General features: G+C 47.2%; 2 protein-coding genes across 5 annotated transcripts in view; one reads left to right on the top strand and one right to left on the bottom strand.

The window, feature by feature from the left end:
• The window catches only part of GSK3B (glycogen synthase kinase 3 beta), a 220,797-nt gene extending 214,472 nt beyond the window's left edge, over positions 1-6,325 (top strand). For 3 of the 4 annotated variants that reach the window (XM_061399627.1, XM_061399550.1, XM_061399795.1), the window contains one exon: positions 750-6,325. In XM_061399627.1, the coding sequence (XP_061255611.1) occupies positions 750-814 (65 nt within the window). In that variant the 3' untranslated portion in view covers positions 815-6,325. The remainder of the gene's footprint in view (positions 1-749) is intronic. The other variant, XM_061399876.1, reaches the window with a different exon arrangement.
• Positions 6,030-24,003, bottom strand: part of NR1I2 (nuclear receptor subfamily 1 group I member 2) — a gene marked incomplete at its 5' end in the record, with an annotated part of 34,614 nt that continues 16,640 nt past the window's right edge. Inside the window, 8 exons of the mRNA XM_061425540.1 lie at positions 6,030-9,123; positions 10,258-10,363; positions 10,711-10,827; positions 11,029-11,171; positions 13,871-14,145; positions 15,028-15,215; positions 16,401-16,534; positions 19,153-19,371. Coding sequence (XP_061281524.1) covers positions 8,979-9,123; positions 10,258-10,363; positions 10,711-10,827; positions 11,029-11,171; positions 13,871-14,145; positions 15,028-15,215; positions 16,401-16,534; positions 19,153-19,371 — 1,327 coding nt within the window. The remainder of the gene's footprint in view (positions 9,124-10,257; positions 10,364-10,710; positions 10,828-11,028; positions 11,172-13,870; positions 14,146-15,027; positions 15,216-16,400; positions 16,535-19,152; positions 19,372-24,003) is intronic.

Raw genomic sequence — 24,003 nt, 5'->3', positions numbered from 1 at the left:
ACTCTCATCTTCATCAAGAGGCTTTTTAGTTCCTCTTCACTTTCTGCCATAAGGGTGGTGGTATCTGCATATCTGAGGTTATTGATATTTCTCCCAGCAATCTTGATTCCAGCTTGTGCTTCATCCAGCCCTGCATTTCGTGTGATGTACTCTGCATATAAATTAAATAAGCAGGGTGACAATATACAGCCTTGATTTACTCCTTTCCCAATTTGGAACCAGTCCGTTGTTCCTTGTCTGGTTCTAACTGTTGCTTTTTGACCTGCATACAGGTTTCTCAGGAGGCAGGTAAGGTGGTCTGGTATTCCCGTCTCTTTAAGTATTTTCCACAAGAGACTGAGCCAGACCTGTCTTTGAGTGTCTGAGCACCCCTTGTGGAGGCACAGGTCAGCAGTGGCCTGCCACAGAGAGAGGGACTCTGGCTACAGCAGACCTGGGAGGCGCAGCATGTGGCATACATCCTCTTGGAGGAGGTCACCATTAGCTCAACCTTAGACTGCCTAGCAGACAACCCACAAACTGGAGAACAATTATACCAAAGAAGTTTTTGCACTCCTGCAAAAGTTCTAGGGCCCACAACAGATTTCCCAACCTGAGGATCCAGCAGAGGGACTGAAATATCATAGTATTGGCCATATTTAAAACAACATTCTAGATACAGCTCTCAGTCTGCAGTTGAGGCCACGTTCTTTTCTCTCTGGGGTATTACAGGATTGTTCATGCTCTCTCTTGGGGCTTTCAATTTGCAGATGCTAATGCTGGAGACCGTGGACAGACCAATAATGCCGCTTCTGCATCAGCTTCCGACTCCTGAACAGTCCCGAGCAGCCAGCTACACAGGAACAACCACCAGTTTACTTGAGTGTCACTCAGCAACACTGGTCACGATTGGAAAGAAAATTAAAAAGAGAAAAAAAACCTATTCATTTTAGTGTTCAATTTTTTTTTATTATTATTGTTGTTCTTATTTAACCTTGTAAAATATCTATAAATACAAACCAGTTTCATTGTATTCTCACTTGAGGGAGATCCAGGGGGTGGGAGGGGTTGTGGGGAGGGGGAAAGCGGAGCACTAGAACACACAATCTCTCTCCCACGACAATCTTTTTTTATCAAAAGTCTGCTGTTGTATACTTTAAAAACAGGACTCCTGCCTCATGCCCCTTCCACAAAAGAAGAAGACTTTGTTCTGTGCTGAAGTTTCTTTGAACTTTGTTTTCTTTTAAAGTCAAGTGTAAGACTTGGGTATAGTGCACAGCTTGAAATTGGTTGGGAGCTTAGCAGGTGTAACTCAATGGGGACTTAAATGTCACTTGTAAAATTAATCCATATCCTCGGGTACTTGAAGACTTGCCTTTGGCATGTCAATGGCAGGTGTGGCAGACAAAGGAAATGTATGTCATTTGTAACCCGGGAGGTCAATAAAGTTTGAATCTATAAGGGGAGAATTCTTAATTGATGTCAAGGTTTTATTTTACTCTTAATCAGTGCTAGTGGTGAAGAAACTTCTGTAGGTAAAGAAACTTCTGAAGCTGGGAGAAGCGTGTGTGCTCTTTGTGTGGGTCTTTGTTTGCCTGACCAAAGGTTCTCTATAAAACTTAGTACAGTTTTAATCCAGTGACCTAGGAGAAGACTGAGAAGGGTATTGAGCTGGCCACTCTGGCTGCAGAGGTCAAAAGCTGATGAACCTGGAGGAGAAGGATGGGCCGGGCAGATCTCACCACTGTGAATGAATTTGTCCAGATTTTTTTAATCTAAAGTTGCTTCCCTTGGAAAGATACACTTGAGAGGACATCTTAGTTAAATAATGTGAATTGTAACAGTCTACTGGTTTATTTTTCATATTTTTTAATTGCAAATTGAGCTTGCAGAAATTGCCACATTCTGCATATAGTTTTAATTTTAACTCCAAATCCAGAATCTGTATTTAATTTCAGCTTTTTTAACCTCAAGCTTTTTAAATTTTATTTATTGATGCATGTGAGATAGGCCATGATGATTTTAGATGGTAGGAATATTAAAAACTACACATCAAAATGATATAAACAGTCACTTGTACCTGCTGACTTTATAGGAAAACTGATTATATAAATGTGTGTATATGTGTTATATACATAGATTCAGTACTGCCTTTTGTTTGGGTTTTTTTTTGTTTTGTTCTGTCTTTCTGTTTTTGTCCACAATATCAAAATTGACTAGTTGAAGCATGAGGATGTTTCCCCCTACACCTAGTTAAGAGTTTTTGTTTTCTTCATATAATCAGTGAACAGTGTAAGACTCAGTCTCTGTTTTTGAAGAAAAAGCAATATTCCTTGGAAAGCAAGGAGAATTGAAGGATTACGTTGGCAGTAAGGGAATAGATTTTCACAGCTGGTTTGTTTTATATTTTTAAGGTTGACATCTATGTGGGCCTTATATACTCTAAAATGAACCTTAGACACCTTGGTGCTTATGGGCCATTACTTGACCTATGAATCTTTAAGGCACAATCAGTTGTACTTTACATTTAAAGATCACTTGAGTGATGGCCGCCTTTCCCGCCTACCTTCCTTCCTTCCCCACACACCTTTCCAAGGTTAGCTGATAACTGTAGGGCTGCAGAGCTGAGCCCCAGACTGTGTGTAACCTTTTACCCTCCTTGTCACCTTCGGTCATGTTAGGAGCTTCGCCCCCCAGGTGATTTGGAAGTGGAGTCTCTTGGCAGCCCTCACGCAGGTTCCGGCACCCTGTCCTGCTTCTTAACCAAGTGTGTGTGACTCTCCAAGAGAGTCGTACTGCCTGCTGACGTGAACCAGTACCCAGAGAGGCACCTGTGAGCCATCCTAGTTTTCACTCACTGTCTAGCTAAGCTCTTAAGCCACAGAAGGGTTTCTCCAACCTCTGGTTATATCAGAGTTCGTGAGAAAGGAAACACACTCACTCAAACCAAATCAAACAAATTGCATTTTACTTTTCATAATGAGCTTCTGAGAGCAAATTAAGATTTGAAAGAAGTCTGAATCAAAGTATTTGACAGCATTAATTCTTAAAGGGAATGGCTTTGATAGACCATTTCAGAAAGGGTTTATAAAGAATCTGGATGGCAGGTCTGTGACAGAGAAGTGGACCTACTTTGAGACCAAACTACCCAGCCAAACATGTGGACACAGACAGTACTCTGAACTTGATATACTTGCTGGAGAATGTAAAAATCTGTGCTTCTTTTAGGAAACACTTTCCCCCATAAATGGGGTAAGAGAAGAGAGAAAAGTCAAGTTTTTCTCTCATTTTAATTGTGTGTGTGTGAGGGCTGAGGTTCGTGATTTTTCTTTCTCAAGGATCATGGTGGGATCACAGAACTCTTTTATACAAGTGGGATCCAGGTCTCTGAATAATGTTTTTTGTAAATAATAATAATAAAAGCTCCTCACCAAATTCAAGCTTGTACATTATATTTTCTTTCAATGTTTTTAAATTTAAGTTCTATTGTTTTGTATGTAAATATGTGGACCCAGGAACTGTTATTAATGAGCAAAAAGTTACTGTTCAGGGCAGTGATTCTGTTTAATAATCAGACAAATTGTAGACGAGCTTTTTAAAGCCATATAGTTTTAACTCTGTACAGTAGGTACCGGCCTGTATTATTGTAACAATAACTCTAGCAATGTATAGTGTATCTATATAGTTTGGAGTGCCTTCGCTTCCATGTGTTTGTTTTTTTGTTTCCGTTTTTCATTTTGCAGATATTAATTGGTCTCGATATCCATGTCTCCCTGTCCCACCCCCTTCCCTTTGAAATAGTGGCTCACTCATAACAGTGTCTTTGCCCCTTCCACAGTTAACCATGCTCAGGAGTGGAAAGAGGAAACCATAATCATTTTCTTAATCTCATTTCATTCAAGCCCTACCTTTGTTTTGGTTCTGAACATCTGTTTCCTCCTCAGTAGCAGTGACCAGTTCCATTTCATCCAGGGACTTAGTGTAGTGCCAGGGAGCCCTCTAGCCGGAGAATATGGAATAGAGTAGATTTTGCTCGTCTCTTCCCCCAAACCCTAACCATGGGTCTTACAGACAGCAGATTCCGGGAGCCTTCTGCCCTCTCTCTCTCTCTCTCCATTTCATCTACTTCCCTCCCAAATGAGAGAAAAAAGAGAGAGAGAATTGGTTTTTGTAAATCGATGTTTCTTAATACTTGTATCGGTTTTGATACACGAGTGGTCTAAAATGCTGTGGTGCAATTACTAGTGGCCGCTGCACGATTGCCGCCCACGCGGTGGGGACTTGTTTTCACAAGGGAACTTTCCTCCCTCCTGTCACCTCTACCCCTGTTCAATGAAATGTCATTTTAATTTATCTTTTTAAAAAATCTGTTTCTTACTGTGTGCCCATCATGAAGGCCTTTTTCGAAAGAAAAAAAAAAAAATCAAAATTACTTGTTTTGCCTCCAAGTACTCCGTACAAGATGTCTCAAGTAGAAGAAGAAGAAAAAAAAAAAACTTTACCAAACCAAAGCTTGCTATTTTTGAAATATCATGTGTTCATTCCAGCAAGGCAGAAGACTGCACCTTCTTTCCAGCAACGTGTTGTGTCCTTTTTTTCAAGTCCTCTTAATTTTTAGACACATATTTTTTGTGTTTTAACAAAGCCTGCCTAACCAGTCATCTTGTCTGCACCAATGCAAAGGTTTCTAAGAGGACTATTGTATTCTCTATCCCTGTGGATATAAAGACACTGGCATTTCATTTCTTTTTCCCTTTCCTTTTTAAGGGATTTAACTTTGGAATCTTCCAAAGGAAGTTTGGCCAATGCCAGATCCCCAGGAGCTTGGGGGTTTTTGTTTTAAACCAAAATTGTATCTGATTTCTCATTCATGTTAGTTGATCATCTAATCACAGAGTCAAACACTTTCTCTCTTATATCCCTTATATAGAAAAATAAACTAAGTATGCTTTACAGTAAAATCTGTCTTTTCTGGTAGAAACCTGAGCCACTGAAAATAAGACAACTAGAAGCAGAGTAGAGCCCCAGACTAAGGTCTGTGTTTGAGAGGCTTTGGAAGTAATCTCTGGGGTTTGGATTATTTTCACAAGGGTTATGACGTTTTATTCAAGTTTGTTGCTCCATTTGCACCTCTGCAATAAAAGCAAAATGACAACCAGTACATAAGGGGTTAACTTGACAAAGTAGACTTCCTTGTGTTGATTTTTAAGTTTTTTTTTTTCTTACTATATCTGTCTACAGGCAGATACAGATAGATGTATGAAAATGTGCTTGCCTGTAAAATTTGCATTCATAAATGTGTTGCCGATGGATCACTTGGGCCTGTAAACATACCAATTAGCGTGACCACTTCCATCTTCAAATCTAAAAAACAAAATTTATTATTATATATATATATATATATAAAGGACTGTGGGTTGTATACAAACTATTGCAAACACTTGTGCAAATCTGTCTTGATATAAAGGAAAAGCAAAATCTGTATAACATTATTACTACTTGAATGCCTCTGTGACTGATTTTTTTTTTCATTTTAAATATAAACTTTTTTGTGAAAAGTATGCTCAATGTTTTTTTTCCCTTTCCCCATTCCCTTGTAAATACATTTCGTTCTATGTGACTTGGTTTGGAAATAGTTAACTGGTACTGTAATTTGCATTAAATAAAAAGTAGGTTAGCCTGGAAATGAAATTAAAATTCACAAGTGTGTGGTCTTTATTTCAGTACCCAACCTTATTTCCTTCACCCTATCTATTTTGCCAATGCATTATGTAGTCACATCACCACTTCATTCCTCCAATTAGAGAAACACGAAGCTGTTAACAAAAGTCAAGATATGAACACTAGTTCTCGTTCTCTTAAATGATCTTATTCCATTGTATAGCCCCAAGAGGTGCAGCTTCCATCTTGGAAACCTTTGGAGTTGATGTCGAGGAAGCTATGCAAACATTGCTTTGAATAGAAAGAATACAAGCCTGAAAGGGACAAATTTTTAAAAATGTGTATAAGCTTTTGTCTTTGATTCCTGTGTTCATGGTCTGGTGTAGCTGTTTTTTTTTTTTTTTTTTTTTTTTACTTTCATCCCATTAGTAATGGTCTTTGGGAGTATCTGTGAATTATATGAACACCACGAATAGTGGGGCTGTACCTCCCAGGTAAACCAACACATGTTGTGTTTGAGTCTGTTCATTTCCAATACTGGATGATGTATGTAAACATGTTATGTCTCTTAGTGCAAAAAGAAACATTTTTTTAGGGCTGGCTCACTCCGTCAGGCCTAATCTAAAGGCTAGATATAAAGTCATGTGACTGCTGCTTCAATAAAAACAAATTTATATTGGATAAAGTCTGGTCCTCTATTTATTGTTGTGGTGGTCGGCTTGGCTGATATTTATAAAATAAACACCTTTACCAGTTGCAGGGGTTTGGGAGGGGAAGGGTGGCAAGATGTCACTTGTGTAATGGGTTAAGGACTTTGAAGTAGTGATGAACCCGTCCTTTGAGATCATATCTCAGGTGAGTAGTGACCCTGGGTGCCCATTGAGAAGGGCAGTTATGAAAGGGAGCACTCAGGTTGCAGCTCCTCTTTGTAGAGAAGTCTGAAGTGAGCAAAAGCAGTGGGGTGTTCACCCCTCTCTCAGGTGCAGGACTATTTCACCCACACTAGCACCTTCAGGTTTAGGAGGGTTGTGGTTATGTTATGGGGAAGACTGAAGCTGTCAGGGAAAATGGTATGATGAAGCCCACGAGTTGTCACAGGCTGTGAAGGAATGGTCCATTAAGCGTATGTTTCTCTTTACATCCTCTTTTCAGAAAAGAGAGGACACAGTGGGCCTTCCCACGAGTTGTTGATACCCAGGCTTTAACTGGATCCTTAAAGTCCAGACCAGGTAGAGATTGGTGGCGGAGTGGCTCTAACTTAACGGAGCCAGAAGGTAAGCAGTAACTTACTTGGGCTTCTCTCCTGAGCTTTGGAGACTGACCCCATCCTCACCTGACTGAGGCAAGACCTAGAAAAAGAATGGGGGTCTCAGGGATGCCTAGAAACTGATGCTAAGTTCTACTGCTCAAGAGCTCAGTGAAGGGAGTAACAGGGAAATTCAAACATTTGAGAGTAGGAAAGTTGACTTTGGCTCTTAGCCCTATAAACTGGACATCCACAAAGCTGCTGAAAGGAAGACTCCTGTGTGAGCTCTTCGGTGCACCTAACCTTGAACCTTAACTGCACTTGGACTACACTTAGTTTTTATAATATGTGTAATCCATACATACATATCAATTCAATGTTTGTGAAACTGCCCGGGTGTTTTTAAAATCAATACTGGGAGATGGATGTTTCTACATCCCACCTTAATCACCCTGCTCTTACCTTACCGTAGTCCACACTTAACAACCATTTCAGACTCGAGTGAATAGCACACTCAAAATTATGTCAATGGGAAAGAAGAGATGTATATGGTACAGGAATATGTTTATATTTCTAAATGAGTATAATTAGACACAATTACTGGGGGCAAAATCTGCAATGTGTTTGGAAAGAACTCCTTTTCCCCCAGATTCTTTTCTAAAAAGTAGTGTGTTCTACGTCCCCTTGATGCAGAAGAGGCTGGGGAATCTGGAGGGGTGACAGAGAATATGTTTGTTTGCTTTGATGTATAGTCTCAATGACTTAAGTTCTCCAAGTGTGACCTTCTTGAAAAATGGTAAAAGTGAATATCTGTTCCTTAAAATTCAGTTAACTTGTAGCTTCATTTGCATAAAAATATTAGTCATTTAAAATTACTACACTTTGAATGATATGTAAAGTTTTTATGTGGAATAATTATTTTTATGAACAAGCCAAGTTAAATAATGCATTTTTTATGTTCTCACACCAAAAGTCTTCAGATGTGTAAGGGCAATAGCAAAATATGTATTATAAAAATAGAAATATGTACAAATCTATTTCTCTTTCACCATCCCCACATTTCTTTTTCCCCCAGAAAGGAAGGCCAAAAAAGTTTAAATCTCTAACCAAAAGTTAATTATTTAAGTCCTCTTGCCTTGATTTGACATTAACCATAGGATCATATGTGATAAGCCTGGTTCTTAGGTATGGGATGCCCGTAATTTGTGAAAAATGCAGAAACATTTTTATTCAAAATGGTTATAAAGGAAAGGCTGTCATACTCTTCAGCTTTGAAAACAGATGTGTAAACAGGAACACATTTATTAACTGCTGTCCATATAGCCCCACCATGGAGTCCTCCGTGTTCCAGTCTCAGGAGGAACCAGCCCCAGTTCGGTTGTGAAGCTGACCTGCATCAAGTCACATACCCCCATGAAGGCCAGGATCCATGTCTGAGTCAGCGTGTACTCCCCACAGCAGGTAGCTTATTGTCAGTGTGTAATGATGTGTTTCCATGAATGGAGACAGAATGAGGGAAGAATACACAGAAAAGGTTATGACAAGCTTGTGACCCTCGGTGCAGGCCTTCTGGCCTCTCTCTAAAGGACTCCCTCAACTCTAATGCACCTGCATTAGCACACACAGGCCTGGAACTCACAGAGCAACCTGGGACTGGAGGTTGTGGGTTGGGAATGGCTGGCAAGTGGGAAAGGAGGGGTAGCAGATGAAGCAGTGAAAAAAACCAAGCAGCTAATAAACTTGGGTGTGGGCACAGACCCTCAGATGCCCCAGCCCCAGGTGTCCTATCCCCTCTCCCACCATGACACTAGATGCCCAGACCCAGGGCCTCTTCTAAGGGGAGAGGGGTGCCTTGCCTCTCTAAGGGCCTGACCTAGGGGCCAGCACAGTCTCCATGTAAGGCACTTGGGCTTGGCTCTCCACAGACCTAGCTGGGTGCTGAGGAATGCTAGCCCGCCATCATCATGGCTGTCTCTCTGAGACCCCTGGGGAGGCAGGACCTGTTGGGCACTGTCAGCGTCCATCTGTCCAGCCCCAGGAACGGTGGCTTCGGCTCCGAGGGCCCCGGCTCTGGCCTCCCTGAGGCAGCCAGTCAGCCATTTGTGGTGCTGAAGAGCTCCTGCATGAGTGGGGTGGCGAAGGGGTGAACGTCGTGGATGCGCAGTAGCTGCTGGGTGTGCTCGGCGCTGAGGCTGCGGAGCTCGGTGAGTATGGCCATGATCTTCAGGAACAAGAACCTGCCGGCCAGTCAGAGGAACAGTTGGCGGAACAGCCCGCCCTGCCCCCACCCACCAAAGCTGGAGCCCCTCTGAAACTGCACACGTTTGAGGGTTTTCATCTCAGGACCTCTTAGGTAAGCCAAGAGACAAGGCTCGGCTGAATTCCTTAAGCTTCCACAGCAGTCTGTGGACAAGGGGGCAGAGCAGCCTGGCACCCTTGAAGTGTGGACCACTCTCCCCACCCACATCTCCTCCTCTGGGCTTCAGTCTCCCCACACAGGGACATCGTGGGGAAACCAGGCATTCCAGACACGGCATGAACAGGTCAGTTTGGGGGGATCATCACTGCCATAGCTAATGAATGGGCGTCAGGACCAAGGGGAGAAGCTGTGGAGGCAGGGGCTGCAGGCAGCAATCCCTCCCTGGATCTAGCCTGGGATCCAGTGTCTGAGACACACCTCATGCCTCAGGTTCCCCACGATGCCTCCTGGCTCCATACAGGGGAGGACTGAGCAAAGCAAGACACCCAGCATCCCGTGAAGCCAAGCTCAAAAGCCAGCTGCAGCAGGCCAAGTAAGGACCCGAAGTTTTACATTCGCACAAGCACACCCAGCACTGGCCTTCTCTGGTCATGGCCCAGGCCTGGCACCAGGTCACAAGGGCTGCTGGGGCCCAGTGAATGGGGTGGGAGCTCCTGCCTGGCCAAGCCCTAAACAAGCAGCCCTCCTCCCTTAGGTGACCAGGACCAAGGAGTTTCCTCCCCTGTTACATGGAGTTTGTCCTGGGAGGTGGTTAGGCAGTTAGTGCTCCAGGGTGTGGGCTGTAGACTTGGCCAGCAAGGACCTACCTCCAACCCCACCTGTCTGGCTGCGGGCCCCGGGGTCAGACACCCTGAGCCTCCAGTCCCTGGCAGGATATGGTAGCACTTGCTGCATGGGGCTGTTTTCAGGATTAAATATGACGTGCATGTAAACTGCTTGGCACCAGGGCTGGCTCTTCTCAACAAATAGTTCTAGTTGACTGGGCAGGAGACCTCAATGAAGGCCACAAAACAGCGGCCCAAAGCCCTGGTAATCAGAGGCTGCCTCAGGACAAGCAGGGCCCTGGGGGCAGGGCTCATACCCCCTCACACCCTCCCTGCTTGCTGCTCACCTGTGGGCGGGCTGGGGCCGGTTGAACTCGATGTAGGCCTTCAGGGTCATGGCGAACCGTTCCTGTAGCTGGTCTACCACGAGGCGCTGCACCACACCTGGGCGGTCTGGTGGGGAGGGGAAGGCCACGGGGGCCAAGACAGGCTTGGTCCATCCCAGAGGGGACAAATGGCTAGCCAACCACCTTCCAGAACCAAGTATTCCCAGGCAAGGAGGTGAGGGGGTTGACCAGAGGGCTTTGCATCACCCCTCTAAGCCTGGGAGCAAACAACTGCAGTCCCCATCCTGGCTGAGCAGTGAGTGGAGGGCAGGGCCATCAGTCGGGAACCTTCCCTGGGGAAAGCAAAGGAAGGAATGCTGCCCCCGCCCTTGGCTGAAGCTGATGGGGTGTGAGCAAGCCTGGGGAAACAAGCGAGGGCAAGGGGAAGCCAGGCAAGGCAGGTGCAGCTCTCACCTGGAGAGAACAGGGAGATGGCCTGCATAAGCACATACTCCTCCTTATGCAGCTGCAGCTTCTTCAGCATATAGTGGAATTTCAGCACAGGCTCCAGGAGAAGCTGCTGGAAGCCACCTGTGGGTGGGTGCAGGCTGGAGGGTCCACTTCTCAGGAAGCTGACCCAGGACCCAGATCTCCCTCACCAAGGCCCCCTTTCCCATGGCCCAATCTTCTGCACTGCGATCCTAGGACCCGCCAATCCTGGCATGGCTCCTCTCCTCCCTCCATGGATGTTTTCCCACCCTCTGCCAGGACAGACAGGAATCTCTCAGGCACCTGCAGGGTCTTCCACGCAGTAGGACAGCCGACCGCACTCCCAGGTCCTGGTCTCTGCATTGAACACCGTGTTGAATCTCAGCTGGCACAACTCAAAGGCGGCCCCCTTCAGCAGGGAGATCTGGTCCTCTATGGGCAGGTCCCTGGCAGCAAGGATAAGGAGGGGATGCTGGCTTCCATGGAAGCTGCCGCAGGCCGGCACCCACTCCTGTAATTCTGAATCAGGGTGGGGGTGGCGAAGAGAGGACGTGGGATGGGCTCCTGCCCCTGAGCACAATTGCAGTAGCCTTCAAATTGCCTCCACTCTCTCCTGCTCACAATCCAGCCAGCAGATTCCTCCTCACTGCCATCTTCCTCTGGGCCCCTGCCATCTTCAGGGACTCTCCACTGCTGATGTGGCTGGGTGTCCGGGCCCCTTACAGCCCAGCCCCATCTCCTCCAGCTCCCTGCACAGCCTGGGCTCCTGGTCCCCAGCCTCATACTTTCTGCCTAGGTTTCCCCATTTGGAATGATTACGCCTTTGAAGTGAAATGTTGTTAGTCGCTCAGTCGTGTCTCTTTTGCAACCCCATAGACTGTAGCCCGCCAGGCTCCTCTGTTGATGGAATTCTGCAGGTAAGAATACTGGAGTGGGTAGTCATTCCCTTCTCCAGGGGATCCTCCCCATCCGGGGATCAAACACAGGTCTCCTGCACTGTAGGCAGATTCTTTACTTCTGAGCACCAGGGAAGCCCTTTAGCTTCACTTAAGTAAATCCTGCTAGTCCTTCAGGCCAAGCAGTCCCTATGCCTCCTAGAGGTCTTTCCAGAGTGCAGTCCTTCTGCAGGTGCCTCCTGCGTGAGTGCCATGCAGCAGGGCAGTCTGCTTCCTGCTGTCTGTTTTGAATTAGCCATGTCTACTGTTTCTCTCCAGGCAGGCTGAGTGCCCTGAAGCCCACCCCCAGCACTGAGCACAGGCCCAGCCACAGTGGCTGCTTCTAGGCCCTGTGTTAGACTGACACAGTGACTTCCCCGCCTGAGTGCTGTGCTGTGCTTAGTCGCTCAGTCATGTCTGATTCTTTGCGACCCCATGGACTGTAGCCCACCAGGCCCCTCTGTCCATGGGGATTCTCCAGGCAAGAACACTGGAGTGGGTTTCCATGCCCTCCTCCAGGGGATCTTCCCAACCCAGGGATCAAACTCGCATTGCAAGTAGATTCTTTACCATCTGAGCCACCAGGGAAGCCCTCCCTACCTGAAAGGGCACCCCCACTCCCCACTAATGGAGGCATTCTACCTAAAAGCCCAGGAGGGAGTTCTTGAGGAGGACCTGTGCCTGGCTTTGGTCTCCTCAGGAGTTTAGCCTCTTCTTTTAGATCTGCAATGTTGAGCCACAACTGTCACAAAGTTTCTCTTTTCCTTCTGTGTCCCCCCCAGTGCCCCGCCCAGGACCTGGCAGGGGGCCAGCTCTGACGGCTGTATGCTTCCAAAGCTAGCCTCTCTGATTAACTGAGATCCTGTGCACCTGCCTTAACCTCGGTGAACCTGTTTTCTATCTGTGGAATGAAGGTGAGAGTAACACCTGCCTCCTAGGGTGGTTGTGCTCAAAGCTGATCGTCACAAGAAATGAGTGCCCTCCCACCCTGGTGGTAAGTCCTGGGTCATCGGACGGTCAAGGGGAATATGCTGGGTCCATGGGTGAAAGTGGGTCCCTCTCCCTGCTCCCTTGACCTACTTTGCCACAATCTGAACCCCACTCCAGCCTGTGACCACCCTCATTCCAGTAAATAAGTCCTGCATGTCACCCACAGGGGAACCCATGGGCTCCTGGAAAAGAACCTGCCCTCTGCCAGCGTATGGAGTCAGGGCTCCTTGTGTGATTCACTTCCACCTGCCCAGGCCCAGCCTGGTGGGCCTGACCCCAGGGAAGACATGCCCGATGCCGCCTCACACTGTGACAGGCTCCCTATTGTGGGGCTGTGGTTGCCACCACACTAGTAGGGCCCAGAGCTTCCCAGTCACCCCAGTTGCCTGGTGGTTGTTGCCTACCTGCCTAGTTTGGGGAGTCCCAGCCCATTGTCCTCCTTCTCAGCCTTCTCTAGCAGTGGACTGCTGGCAACACAGCATCTGTTCCTAGCCTTCTTCTTCTATGGGCCTCCTTGCTTTTCCTTCCAACTCTTCCATTGCTCTTGAACTATCAACTTGTGACTCCCACCCCTTGGCAGGAAAATGGAGAAGGGGCATCACTCTCTGAACATCCACATGTATGTGCTGAATGCTCTTCCAGAGGTTTTCTTATTTCACTTAACAGCCCTGCAAGGCAGGCATCATTAGCCCCAGTCTAGCAGATGAGGCCAGAGAAGGCAATGGCACCCCACTCCAGTACTCTTGCCTGGAAAATCCCATGGATGGAGGAGCCTGGTGGGCTGCAGTCCATGGGTCGCTAAGAGTCGAACACGACTGAGTGACTTCACTTTCACTTTTCACTTTCATGCATTGGAGAAGGAAATGGCAACCCACTCCAGTGTTCTTGCCTGGAGAATCCCAGGGACGGGGGAGCCTGGTGGGCTGCTGTCTATGGGGTCACACAGAGTCAGACATGACTGAAGTGACTTAGCAGCAGCAGCAGCAGCAGATGAGGCAGCTGAGCCACAGGTTAAATGGCAGGCTGCAGTCACAAAGCTAATGAGCCACACAGAGAGGGCTCCACTCCCCCACATGGCCAGGTGCCCTGGGGGCAGAGGTAAAGGGATGTCTTTTGGCACCAGTGTCCTCCACATTCAGAGAAATCCATCCCAGACCCTCTGAACCTGCTGGCCACGTCCTGCTCCTTTCCACACCGTCCACCCAGCCCCTGTGTCCTACCTGAAATAGGAGATGACCTTGGCAAAGTTGATGATGCCTTTGAACATGTAGGTGGACACGTCAGCGATGTGGGGCAACAGGGAAAAGATCTCTTTCCCGCCATTGTCAGCTGGGGGCTTGTAGTTCCAGACGCTCCCATCTTCCCCCCGCAGCTGCAAGGAGAGCTTCATTGAACACAGATCTTCCCTAATCTTCCTCCACTTAGCAGCTTCTTCCCTGGACTGAATCTGCAGAGGCTCTGGAATCTGGCGGCCACTACTGAGCACATCTGGCAGCTGGGGCATGAGCAGAAGTGGGAGAGAAGAGAGGAGAGACAGAATACATATTCTCCCAAACAGGAATTTTCCCTGTTCCCAGACAGGCGCACACAGCCACAGCTGCTCCCTGAGAGGATGCACAGTGGCAGGCGTGTACAGCCCCCACCCCACCCACCCCCCTAGCCCCCACACAGAGCGCTGGTTTCTTCTCTCTTTTGTGGGTCTCTGACTTCACGGTCCCTCACATTCCTGCCTGGTTAGAGATGGGTTCGCTTCCTGCTTTGGTGGAAGGTGAGGGGGCCTCCATCGAGGGGTGTGTCCCAAGTGTCCCTGAACTTGCACTCAAGAAACTCATTAAAGGATCTGAGAGCTGGAGATGGAAAGAACAGACTTGGGGGCCTGCTGGCTACCAGTTCTGTGAGCTGGATGGGTCATGAGATACCTGTGAGCACAGGTGAAAGAGGGCACTGGGATCAGACAATGCTACCATTGCTGAGGTCACTGAAGTTTCCTGGATCAGTAAAACCAGTTCACAAATGTCATATCCCCTCTGCGTCCTCATAAAGCCCTGAATGCCAGCAACCCTGGTGCAACTCAGCTGTCCATAACTCCATTGCTGACTCAGACTCCATTTCTACAGGCTGTAGAAGGAGAGAGCAGAGTGTCTCAGACCTGAGCATGAGTTAGAATCACCTGAGGGGTCTGGTTATAGCACAGACTGCTGGGCCCTGCCCTCAAAGGTTCTGTCAGGGGTGAACTGCGGATCTGCATTTCTAACAAGTTCACAGGTGGTGCTGCTGCTCCTGAAAGTCCAAGGACCACTCTTCGAGAATCCCTGGGAATGAGATTGGGGTTCTGAGGAGCAAGCACAGGAGCTGAGCCATCTCAAAAGCCTCATACCCGGAAATTCTTGAAATGAACGAAGGTGCTATCAAAGGTGTTCATCTGAGCAGTCGTCAGCTCCCTGATCATCATTTGCTGCTCTTCAGTCAGACCCTTGGCTCCAAGGGGCCGAGTTTCAATCCGTTCTCTCTTCTTCCTCCTGATCAAGGCCCGTCTCTGCTCCACAGCTGCATCGGACATGATCACTGCAAGGACAGCCAGGAGCAGACTCAGGCGGCAGCAGGGGATGGGGACAGACTGGTGACAAGAATCCTGCCCTTTTCCAGGCTCTCAAAGACTCTGGGCTCCTCTGGAGAAACACTTGGGGGGAAGGACGGGTGTGCTGCCTGTGACCGTGGGGTTCAAGACAACTCTGTGGAACAGTGGTTATTGCTCCGGCTTCTGGATCTTAAGGCACCAGGCTTCAGTGACGGCTTTGCCACTTTGTAGTGATGACCTTGATGGGCTTCTTCACCTCTCTTTCCTTCGTGGTAAGCTGGAGTGACAGTGCTCACCTCACACTGCTCTTAGCATGAGACACTGCATGGGAAGCGCCTAATATGACTGCTGCTATGTAATAGTTGTTTCATAAGTGCACCTGATTATTTGTTTCCGGTGTATCAGATACCATTAAGACTCCCGAGAGTCCCCCACGATCTCTGGGTCTCGGAGAGCTGGGCTGCTGCTTAGCAAGAGGTATCGTCTCCAGCCACGTCCTACGTAGCCTGGGGCTTTAGGTCATCCATGGATTTCTGGAGCCCACTTGTGTGTGCAGAGCAAAGCTCTGAGGGAGGGGGTCCTGCTGGGGAGGGGACAACAGGCAGAGCTGGTCTGCAGGAAAGGCTCTCTGCCAATGCCCAGGGAACCTGGCCCCTCAAAGGCTTCCCAAGGTCTTGTGTCCCTCTGTGACTGATGGAGCGAAATACACCTTGGAAACTTCCAGCCTTCCCCCATGTTTTTTAATCTCAGAGCCCCTGGGAGCACAATTATACCAGAGCTGGACAGGGGAATTAAGAACCCTCTGTCACTGGCCGCACACAGTTCCTCGAGGATGCTAGGTCTGGGCCACTGGTAGAAGGTGCAGGTCAAGCACACCATGAGTCTCCAGCTTCTCGTTCCCAATTCAGCTCCCCTAATTCGGCTAAAACAATTATGAAGGGCACAAAGCGAATCACACAAGCGCAACTGAGGGGAGAGTGGAGTATGACCCTGGCCAGAGAGAATCAGGCCTCTGAGAACAGAGAATGGCGATAACACCCCACTTCTCCAGTCCCTCCAGGATAGGCCGGGGACCTCAGGTTGATGTCTGCCCCTGTGTGCACGCACATACGGATGCTCTTGTGCACACCATGGCTCACGTGCCCATGCCCGCTCGCGCAGCCTTTGCTCACTCTCTTTCCTCATGCCGCTCTCCAGGCACTTGCGAAGCCGGCAGGCCTGGCATTGACGCCGGGTCTTCTGGGTGATCTCACAGGTGCCCTTCCGGAAGGGGCACCGGGGCCGGGCATTGCGCTTCATGGCCCTCCTGCAAGAGGACAGAGAGCAGAAGATAGGCCGCATTGTATACCCTGGCTTCCTGTCTGCCCCTGACACGGACACTGGTCACACCCTCTATGGGCTCTGCTTTTGCCTCTGAGTTGGGTGGGGTTCATAGGAAAGGTACAGACCAGGGCTCTTCAGGCTTCTGTGGGTGCCCAGAGGCCTCCGAGCCTGCTGGAGGAGGGGAGCCAGGTACTAGACTGTCCTCAGCATCCACATGGGAAGTGGACGCTGCTCAGGGCCTGCACTGGAGCTGCTTCGTGGGATGCTTCAGCACCCTGAGGCCCGTACCCTCTCCCCTTCTTCTTCCTAACACCCAGGAACCCCAGGAGAACTGGGCCAAGTCTCTGTGGAGGTGGCTTCTTCCTGGATTTCTCCTTGGAAGAGGGGACTAGCGGAAATCTGGCCCCAGGAGTGTAAGAAACATAAGCCTCCTGCCTTCCCCAGTCCCCATTCTAGATTGGGAGGCCAGAGGACCGCGTACACTATGGGAAACTTTCTACCTCACTGTAAAAAAGCTTCCCCTTGCTGACTGCCGCAGGGGAACAGAGAGGCTCAGAGCCCCAAAATAGTGGAGTGTATGGGCGCTGCATCCACGTGTCCCCAGACAGCTGCGCCAGATGGGAAACAAGGTGGTAAATTCCTTCTTGAGACCCCAGCACACACTCTCCCCCACAGCCCAGCCATCCTGCACTTCACCAGAAGACCCAGTCAGTGGGGCCCTAACTTTATCCCCCGTCCCGAATTTTCACAGCTGAATAGATGGAAACAAATTCTCCTTTGGATCTGGCCTCTGGCTCTGGTCCAGCAGTGTGGAAACAAAGAATGGACAGGTGTGGCTACTGATTGGGCCCTGGGGGCTGATCCAGGAGACCTGAGACCAGGAGCCAGACGGCCAGGGGGTGTATTTCTCAGGCCCCATCCCCTCCCGTGCTGGGTAAGAGACCCCTGGGTGACTGAGGGAAGGAGCCCACGTTTATCAGCCATTCTGTGGATTGGATGCAGGGCTACAGATTGTGCAGAGCTTTGCAAACTTAGCTCTTAGAACCCTACAAAATTCATTTGGTCATCTGCCTGTCACAGATGAGGAAATGGAGTCTGTGAGAAGACAGAGCGCTCGCTATCCTTGAGGTAGAGGACAGGCTGAAGTTTGAATTCAGGTCTGCCTGATACCAGGATCCAAGCTCTGACTCCTACAGCGAGCCGCAGGGAGAATCCAGGTCTGGCTCAGGCACGCTTCCTCCTCTGTGCGGCCTCATTGGTGGATTCCCAGCTCAGGGATCTGTCTGGGACTCTTTGCTAGTGAAAAGTTGGCTGGGGCCCTGGTCTAGGTGATGTGAATTGAAGGGTCTTCTGGGAAAGATTTCTTTGCTCTTAGAGGACAAGAGGGGCCTTTCTATTCCTCAGCTGAGCCCTGTGGCTCCCAGCCTGAAACCCTGGCACTTTGCTGTCCTCAGTGGAGCAGGCAGGGTAGCCACTCTCTGATGGCAGAAGAGGAAGAAGGACTGACTGCTGGGCTCACCAACCCCTTGAAGGCCTCAGACTTCTCGATGTGAGAGGTGACATGTTCTCCTTGTTGTTCAGCACCGTGAGTGGAGAGTTGTTGCTTGTAGCTGTGCACAGGCTGACAGCGCCCCACACGGATGTTCATTTCTCCCTAGAGCATGAGGGCTTCCTGAGCTGACCTCAAACTTGACCACATTGGCTCCTAAACCAGGGTTTCTTCACTCTGGTCGGGAGTGGGGGTGGGGGTGGGTGGGTCCTGGGCTGCTGCAGTGCATTACTGGGCTCCTCCTGGCCTGGACACCCCACTGTGGGTTCTCCCCTGCACCCAGCTGTCTGGCGGCCCAGCTTTGTTGGGACTGCAAGCTGGACCTTGGTGCAGGGGTCCATTTCCATTTAAATGTCCAGCCATCAGGAGGAACGCTGCAGAGGTCAAGTCAGCTGGCTGTCCTCAGAATGCACGAGGGGCCCAAGTGTGCCCCTGCTTGGGAGCTGCCCTCACACACCTGGCCCTCCCTTCTTTCCTGGTTGGCTTCTCTTCCTCTTGGTCTGAGCCTGCACTGAGCGGTGTCATTGTTCTTTCTTCAGCTGAACAACGTGACCTTTCTGTTTGGGCGTGTCTTGCTATGAACTGGGACTTTTTAGTCCCTGATATTTTGGATCTCTGTTTCTAGGTGAGCTGGTGTGTCATATTCTTCGCTTATTTTATGCCATTCTTTACTTAACACCACTCCTTAAGAGTGATTTGAACTCTTGAATTTTGTGGATTTTCAAATTCTTTCTCCTCTTTTACTGACTCGTTTGCTGTATTTGCTATTTTATTCAAGAGCACACGGAGAAACAAAGGGAGATCTTAATGGAAAGGGGCCTTTCCTGAGTAGAGTGGGAGAATAGAAAATGATGATTTCCTCTCAGATGCTAATGATTCTCCTGAGACTAATTCGGAGGCCTTTGGATGGGCCACCAGCCCACTCTCTGAACCTGGGCCTCTGAAGCTGAGGTCCTGAGACAGTGCCCAGGGAGCTAGTGGCAGAGCCCCAGTTAGATGGGACCCATTTTATCAGAGGCAGCAGGTGGGTGAAAGTTGACAGATAACTCTACCTGAAAAAGCCCTTGCATCCTTCACATGTCATGACATTGAAGTGATAACCAGTGGCCTTGTCCCCACACACACGGCAAATCTGGGGACCCTCTTCTTCCTCGTCTGCGCCAACGATGGGATTTGTGGATGCAGAGTCAGCTTCTCCACAGTGCGTGAGGTCAGCATGGTTCCACTCTTCTTCACGGCCCACCTCCAGCTTTGCTTCTGAGCCTCTTGGACTAGAAGTGAGAACACCGCAGGGAATGAGAACCCTGGACAGGGGTGTGCTGAAGCTGCAGTGTGCATCACTCATGTGAGTTTTGTAGACACAAGACCTGACGTTCCATAGAAGAAATGGGGAAGGAGGACTAGAGTTAGACAGAAAGATGTTACTGTGATATTTGTGTTCAATAATAGGGCCCTGGAGTAAAGCACATGGATGAAGAACACGGAGAGAGAAAAGTTAGAGGAAGAAATGAGAAGGAAAGAGAAAGGAGGCTCTGGGTTGGACCAAAGAATGAATACTTGGATAGTCTCAGATTAGGAGGCCATGAGCTGGTCACAGACCTGAACGCGGGGCAGTCCATGGGACAGAACACTTGCTCTGGAACTGAGGAGACCCAAAGAGCTGGCCCCTTGGGTACATTGTGGCCCAAATTCCCAGAGAGAACTGGAAAGGCTGAGCAGAAAACCTGTTTTCAATTGAGTAAATAAGCAGATGAGGAGAGAGAGAGGAGCCAGGCTCACAACGCAGAGAGAGAATACCCAGGTCCCAGTCAAGCTGAGGGGTAAATGAGTAAAGAACTCGAACCCATTCATAAAGCTGTACTCTAGATGTCCTCCCCAATTTTCACCTGGAGGGTATAACTTTAATTCTACCTGGGAGTAGGCATAGAGGAGGGTGGGCAGACACTGGAAACTGTCCTATCCACTGTTCTTCCCCAAAGACTCTCTAGGCCACCACACAACATTTCAACACACAAATTTCTGTTTTTAACAGTGTAACAGATGACAGCTGACCATTTCACATATAAGAATGAATTAGAAATGAATCTGTTCCATGACCCTGACCCTTCAGAAAACTGCAAATAAAATAGACTGACTGGAAACTTGAACTGACCAGGTATGTGGAAATTTTTTCTGATTTTTTGAATTATAATTCTGACCTCATACAGGCTTGCAGGAAAAAAATGTATATACTTTGCATGTCCAGAAAATCCACAAAGAATTTCATTGTAGGTTGTTAGTGCTCCTAGACATCCACAGAAGCAGAATTAATCCTCCCCACCCCTCACCCCACCCTGTAGAGGAACTCACCTTCCACCTAGACACAAGAATCACACAAGTAATTTTCAAGGAATATGAGCAAAAACTCATAATCATGAATAAAAAGCTAACATGGCACTATGAGCAGGAGACAGGGAAAACACTTACAGCAGGATTAGACCTGCAAAGATGCCTGAATTATCAAGCAAAGAATGTTTAAATAAATAGTAGAAGAGGCTGACAATCAAAGAAAGAGAAAAAGCCTGTGAAACAACTGACCAATCAGATTTGTAAAATGAATAAAAATTGACCATAAAATCTGAACAAACAGCTATAAAAACCAATTATAAAAATGCTTGGGAGTTAAAAAGAGAGCAAAACACAACTAAAATATGCAAAAGCATGTAAGTCAGAAGATGGATGATCACAATGAAAGTTTTTTAAGGTTCAATATTGTTGAGGGAGGAGAAAGATAATAAATCAGATTTTAATTAGTAAAGTGTGCCGGTTAAGATTTCTGAAGCTTTTTAGTCGCTCGATCATGTCCAACTCTTTGCGACTCCATAGACTGTAGCCCACCAGGCTCCTCTGTCCGTGGAATTCTCCAAGCAAGAATGCTGGAGCAGGTAGCCATTCCTTTCTCCAGGGGATCTTCCCAACCCAGGGACTGAACCTGCATCTCCTGCATAAGATTTCTAGGCAACCTCTAAAAGTCTGGAAATAGAATGCACAGCTTAAAAGCTCGTAGAAAGGGAAAAAATGGAGGAATAAAGAAAAGTTCAACCATAGAGAGAAGAGAAACTGAAATAGCATGATGGAAAGAGCAAATATATTGATAGTTAAATGTAAATGCTGTTGATTCTTGAACAGCACAAGTTTGAATTGGCTGGTCCACTTGTATGGAGATTTTTTTCAGTAAATGTATCGGAAAAATTTTTGGAGATGTGTGGCAATTTGAAAAACTCTTAAGATGAACCACATAGCTTAGAAATATTGAAAAAATTAAAGGTATCTCCTGAATGCATAAAACATGCGTAGATATTAGTCTTCCTTACATAGGCATAAGATGAGAGGTATTTAATATAAAATCAGTAATGTGTTAGTTTTCTCACTGTCTTATAACTTTGTTTACATTCCCATACAATATGCTTCTCTTGTAATTGAAACAATTGTGTATCCTGTCATCATAGGTACTTTTTTTAATGTCACAGTGTTTTCAATAATGTGTTTGCCATAAAAACCAAATGATGATTCATTTACTGTATAGTCCAGGCTCTGTGAAACAACCCTTTCACTTGCATTAGACAACCATAAAGCAGTTGTATTGCTGTTTCTTTCTTATCAATGCATGAATCATTATACCTATAAATAATATGAATTTCTTTTTCACATTATCTTTTCATTTTTAATCTACTGTTAGTAATATGTATAACATCTATATCATAATGATGTAGGTACTGATCAATAATTCATCTTGTAAGCAGATGATGGAAACTTACAGTATCCATACAATACAGTGCTATAAATGTATTTTCTCTTATGATTTTATTAATAACATTTTCTTTTCTTTAGTCTACATTATTGTGAGATACTTTATTGTAAGACTGATACATATAACATACAAAACATGTGTTAATCAACTGTTGTTATTGGTAAATCTTCTGGTCAACAGCAGACTCAGTAATGCAGTTGTGGGGAAGTCAAAAGTTATAAACGGATTTTTGACTGTGCACATCAGTGCCCCTAGCCCCCGTGTTTTTCAGGGGGTTTAATGTATATTAAACATTCTCATTAAAAGAGACAAATGGTTTCAACAGATACCTGGGGCTACCTAAGGTTCAGGATTAGTGCTAGAGAATTAGGGATGGTGATGGATATTAACTGCACTGACTGTGGTGATAATTTCACAATATGTACAAGTACAGAATTATTACATTCTACATCTGAAACTAGTGTAAACTTATGTCAGTTATACCTCGATAAACACATAAACATCCATAATTTTTTAAAGGGATGAGGCAGAAAGATACTAAAATCATTACTAAGAATTATTGAAACTCAGTGTTCTAGGTCCTTTGCAAAAGATAACTCTAGGTCCTTTGCAAAAGATTTATTCATCATAACAGTTATCACAACAGCAAACATGTGTTGAGCATCTTGCACACACCAGATACTCTGTTATGTTGGTCTTTTTTCAGATTCTCCAGAAGCTGAAAGTCACTCTTTTGGCAGAACTCCAGGGTCTGCTATGAAACACTCTAACTGCTCCACAGATGCAAAAATGTTCCCAAATCAAAGAGCTTTACAGGAAGGGAAAATTTTATAAGTAAGATATTGGAGGAGGTTTTCAGCGTCATTCAGGAGCCATTAGGCATAGCAGAACTTGGGGCTGCGGAGACAGTGGCAGGTATTCTGCACATAAATCAGCAACTTTGGAGTAGGAGACAGGTGGCAGTCCCTCAGCCACTGGTGTAAGTGCCCTTCCTAAGAAGGGGTGTGACAATTATGACACAATGCATGTGCCACAACAGAAGCTCAGTAGAGGCACATCAGGGGGATGAAAGAACTGTTTCCAAAAGGACAGAAGAGAGAGATACACTTAATCTGTGTCTGATCAATGCATTCCCCAACTCCCTAATGAGGTGACGTTAGAATTAACACCAGGATCTCCCTCCATAGAACTTTTGGTGTAACTTTTGCTTTGTTTGGCCCAAGTTAAATAAGCAGATCTAGTACATTCTGTAGTTCATTCTCTCATATTGTTATAAAGCCCCGTTTAGGGCACCTGTAACAGGTGTTTTCTCCAAAGACGGTCCCCAATAAAACACACCTCTCACTTTCATACCCTGGTATAGTCCCTCTCAGGATGAACCAGGGATGGTCTGTGACTTGCTTAAACCAATAAGAATAGTGGAAGTGACACAGTGCCAGTTCTGGGCCTAAGTCATAGGAAGGTCTGGCTGTTTCTGCTTTTGCCCTTTGGAGAGCCTTAACCACCATGTGAGAAAGTTTGTCTACCCTGAAGCCATGCACTGAGTCCACATGAAGGGGATGACCATCTGGGATGGCCCGGATGACGGAGGCCCATTGCCCCGCCTGCGAGCTGTCCCCACCCCTCCTGCCAGCTGTCCCCATCAGGCTCTGGGCATGTGAGTGAGCAGTCTCAGATGTCCCAGCCCGGCTTAGCATCCACCTGTGTCATGTAGAGTGGAAGAACTCCCAGCAGAGCCCTGCCAAACCACAGCAGCACGACAGAAAGTAAAATGGTGGTTGGTTTGATTGGTAAATTTGGGGGAGGTTTGTCATTTGGCAAGAGATTGTGGAAGCAGGTCGCCTGGAGCTTTGTTAGATGGAGGTCTGAACTGCGGTGAACAGGGTGCCAGCTGACACCCCCAACTTGTTCCTGTTCCACTCTCACATCAGTCCTCCTTATAGAATGACACTGCGTGGACAGGAAAATGACAGCGGCTAGGTGACGGCATGTGCCAGCCACATCGCTCTTTCATGTGAGTTTAATAAGACCAGTTATCTATGCAGCCTCCATCCAGTCTAGCTGTATTTACTCTGAGGTTCGCATCTGCTCCTTGCTGCCTGTGAACGTGTGA

This window comes from Bos javanicus, chromosome 1 (genome assembly GCF_032452875.1).
Source record: "Bos javanicus breed banteng chromosome 1, ARS-OSU_banteng_1.0, whole genome shotgun sequence".
NCBI lineage: Eukaryota > Metazoa > Chordata > Mammalia > Artiodactyla > Bovidae > Bos > Bos javanicus.
This window is presented reverse-complemented; position numbering and strand designations above follow the sequence as displayed.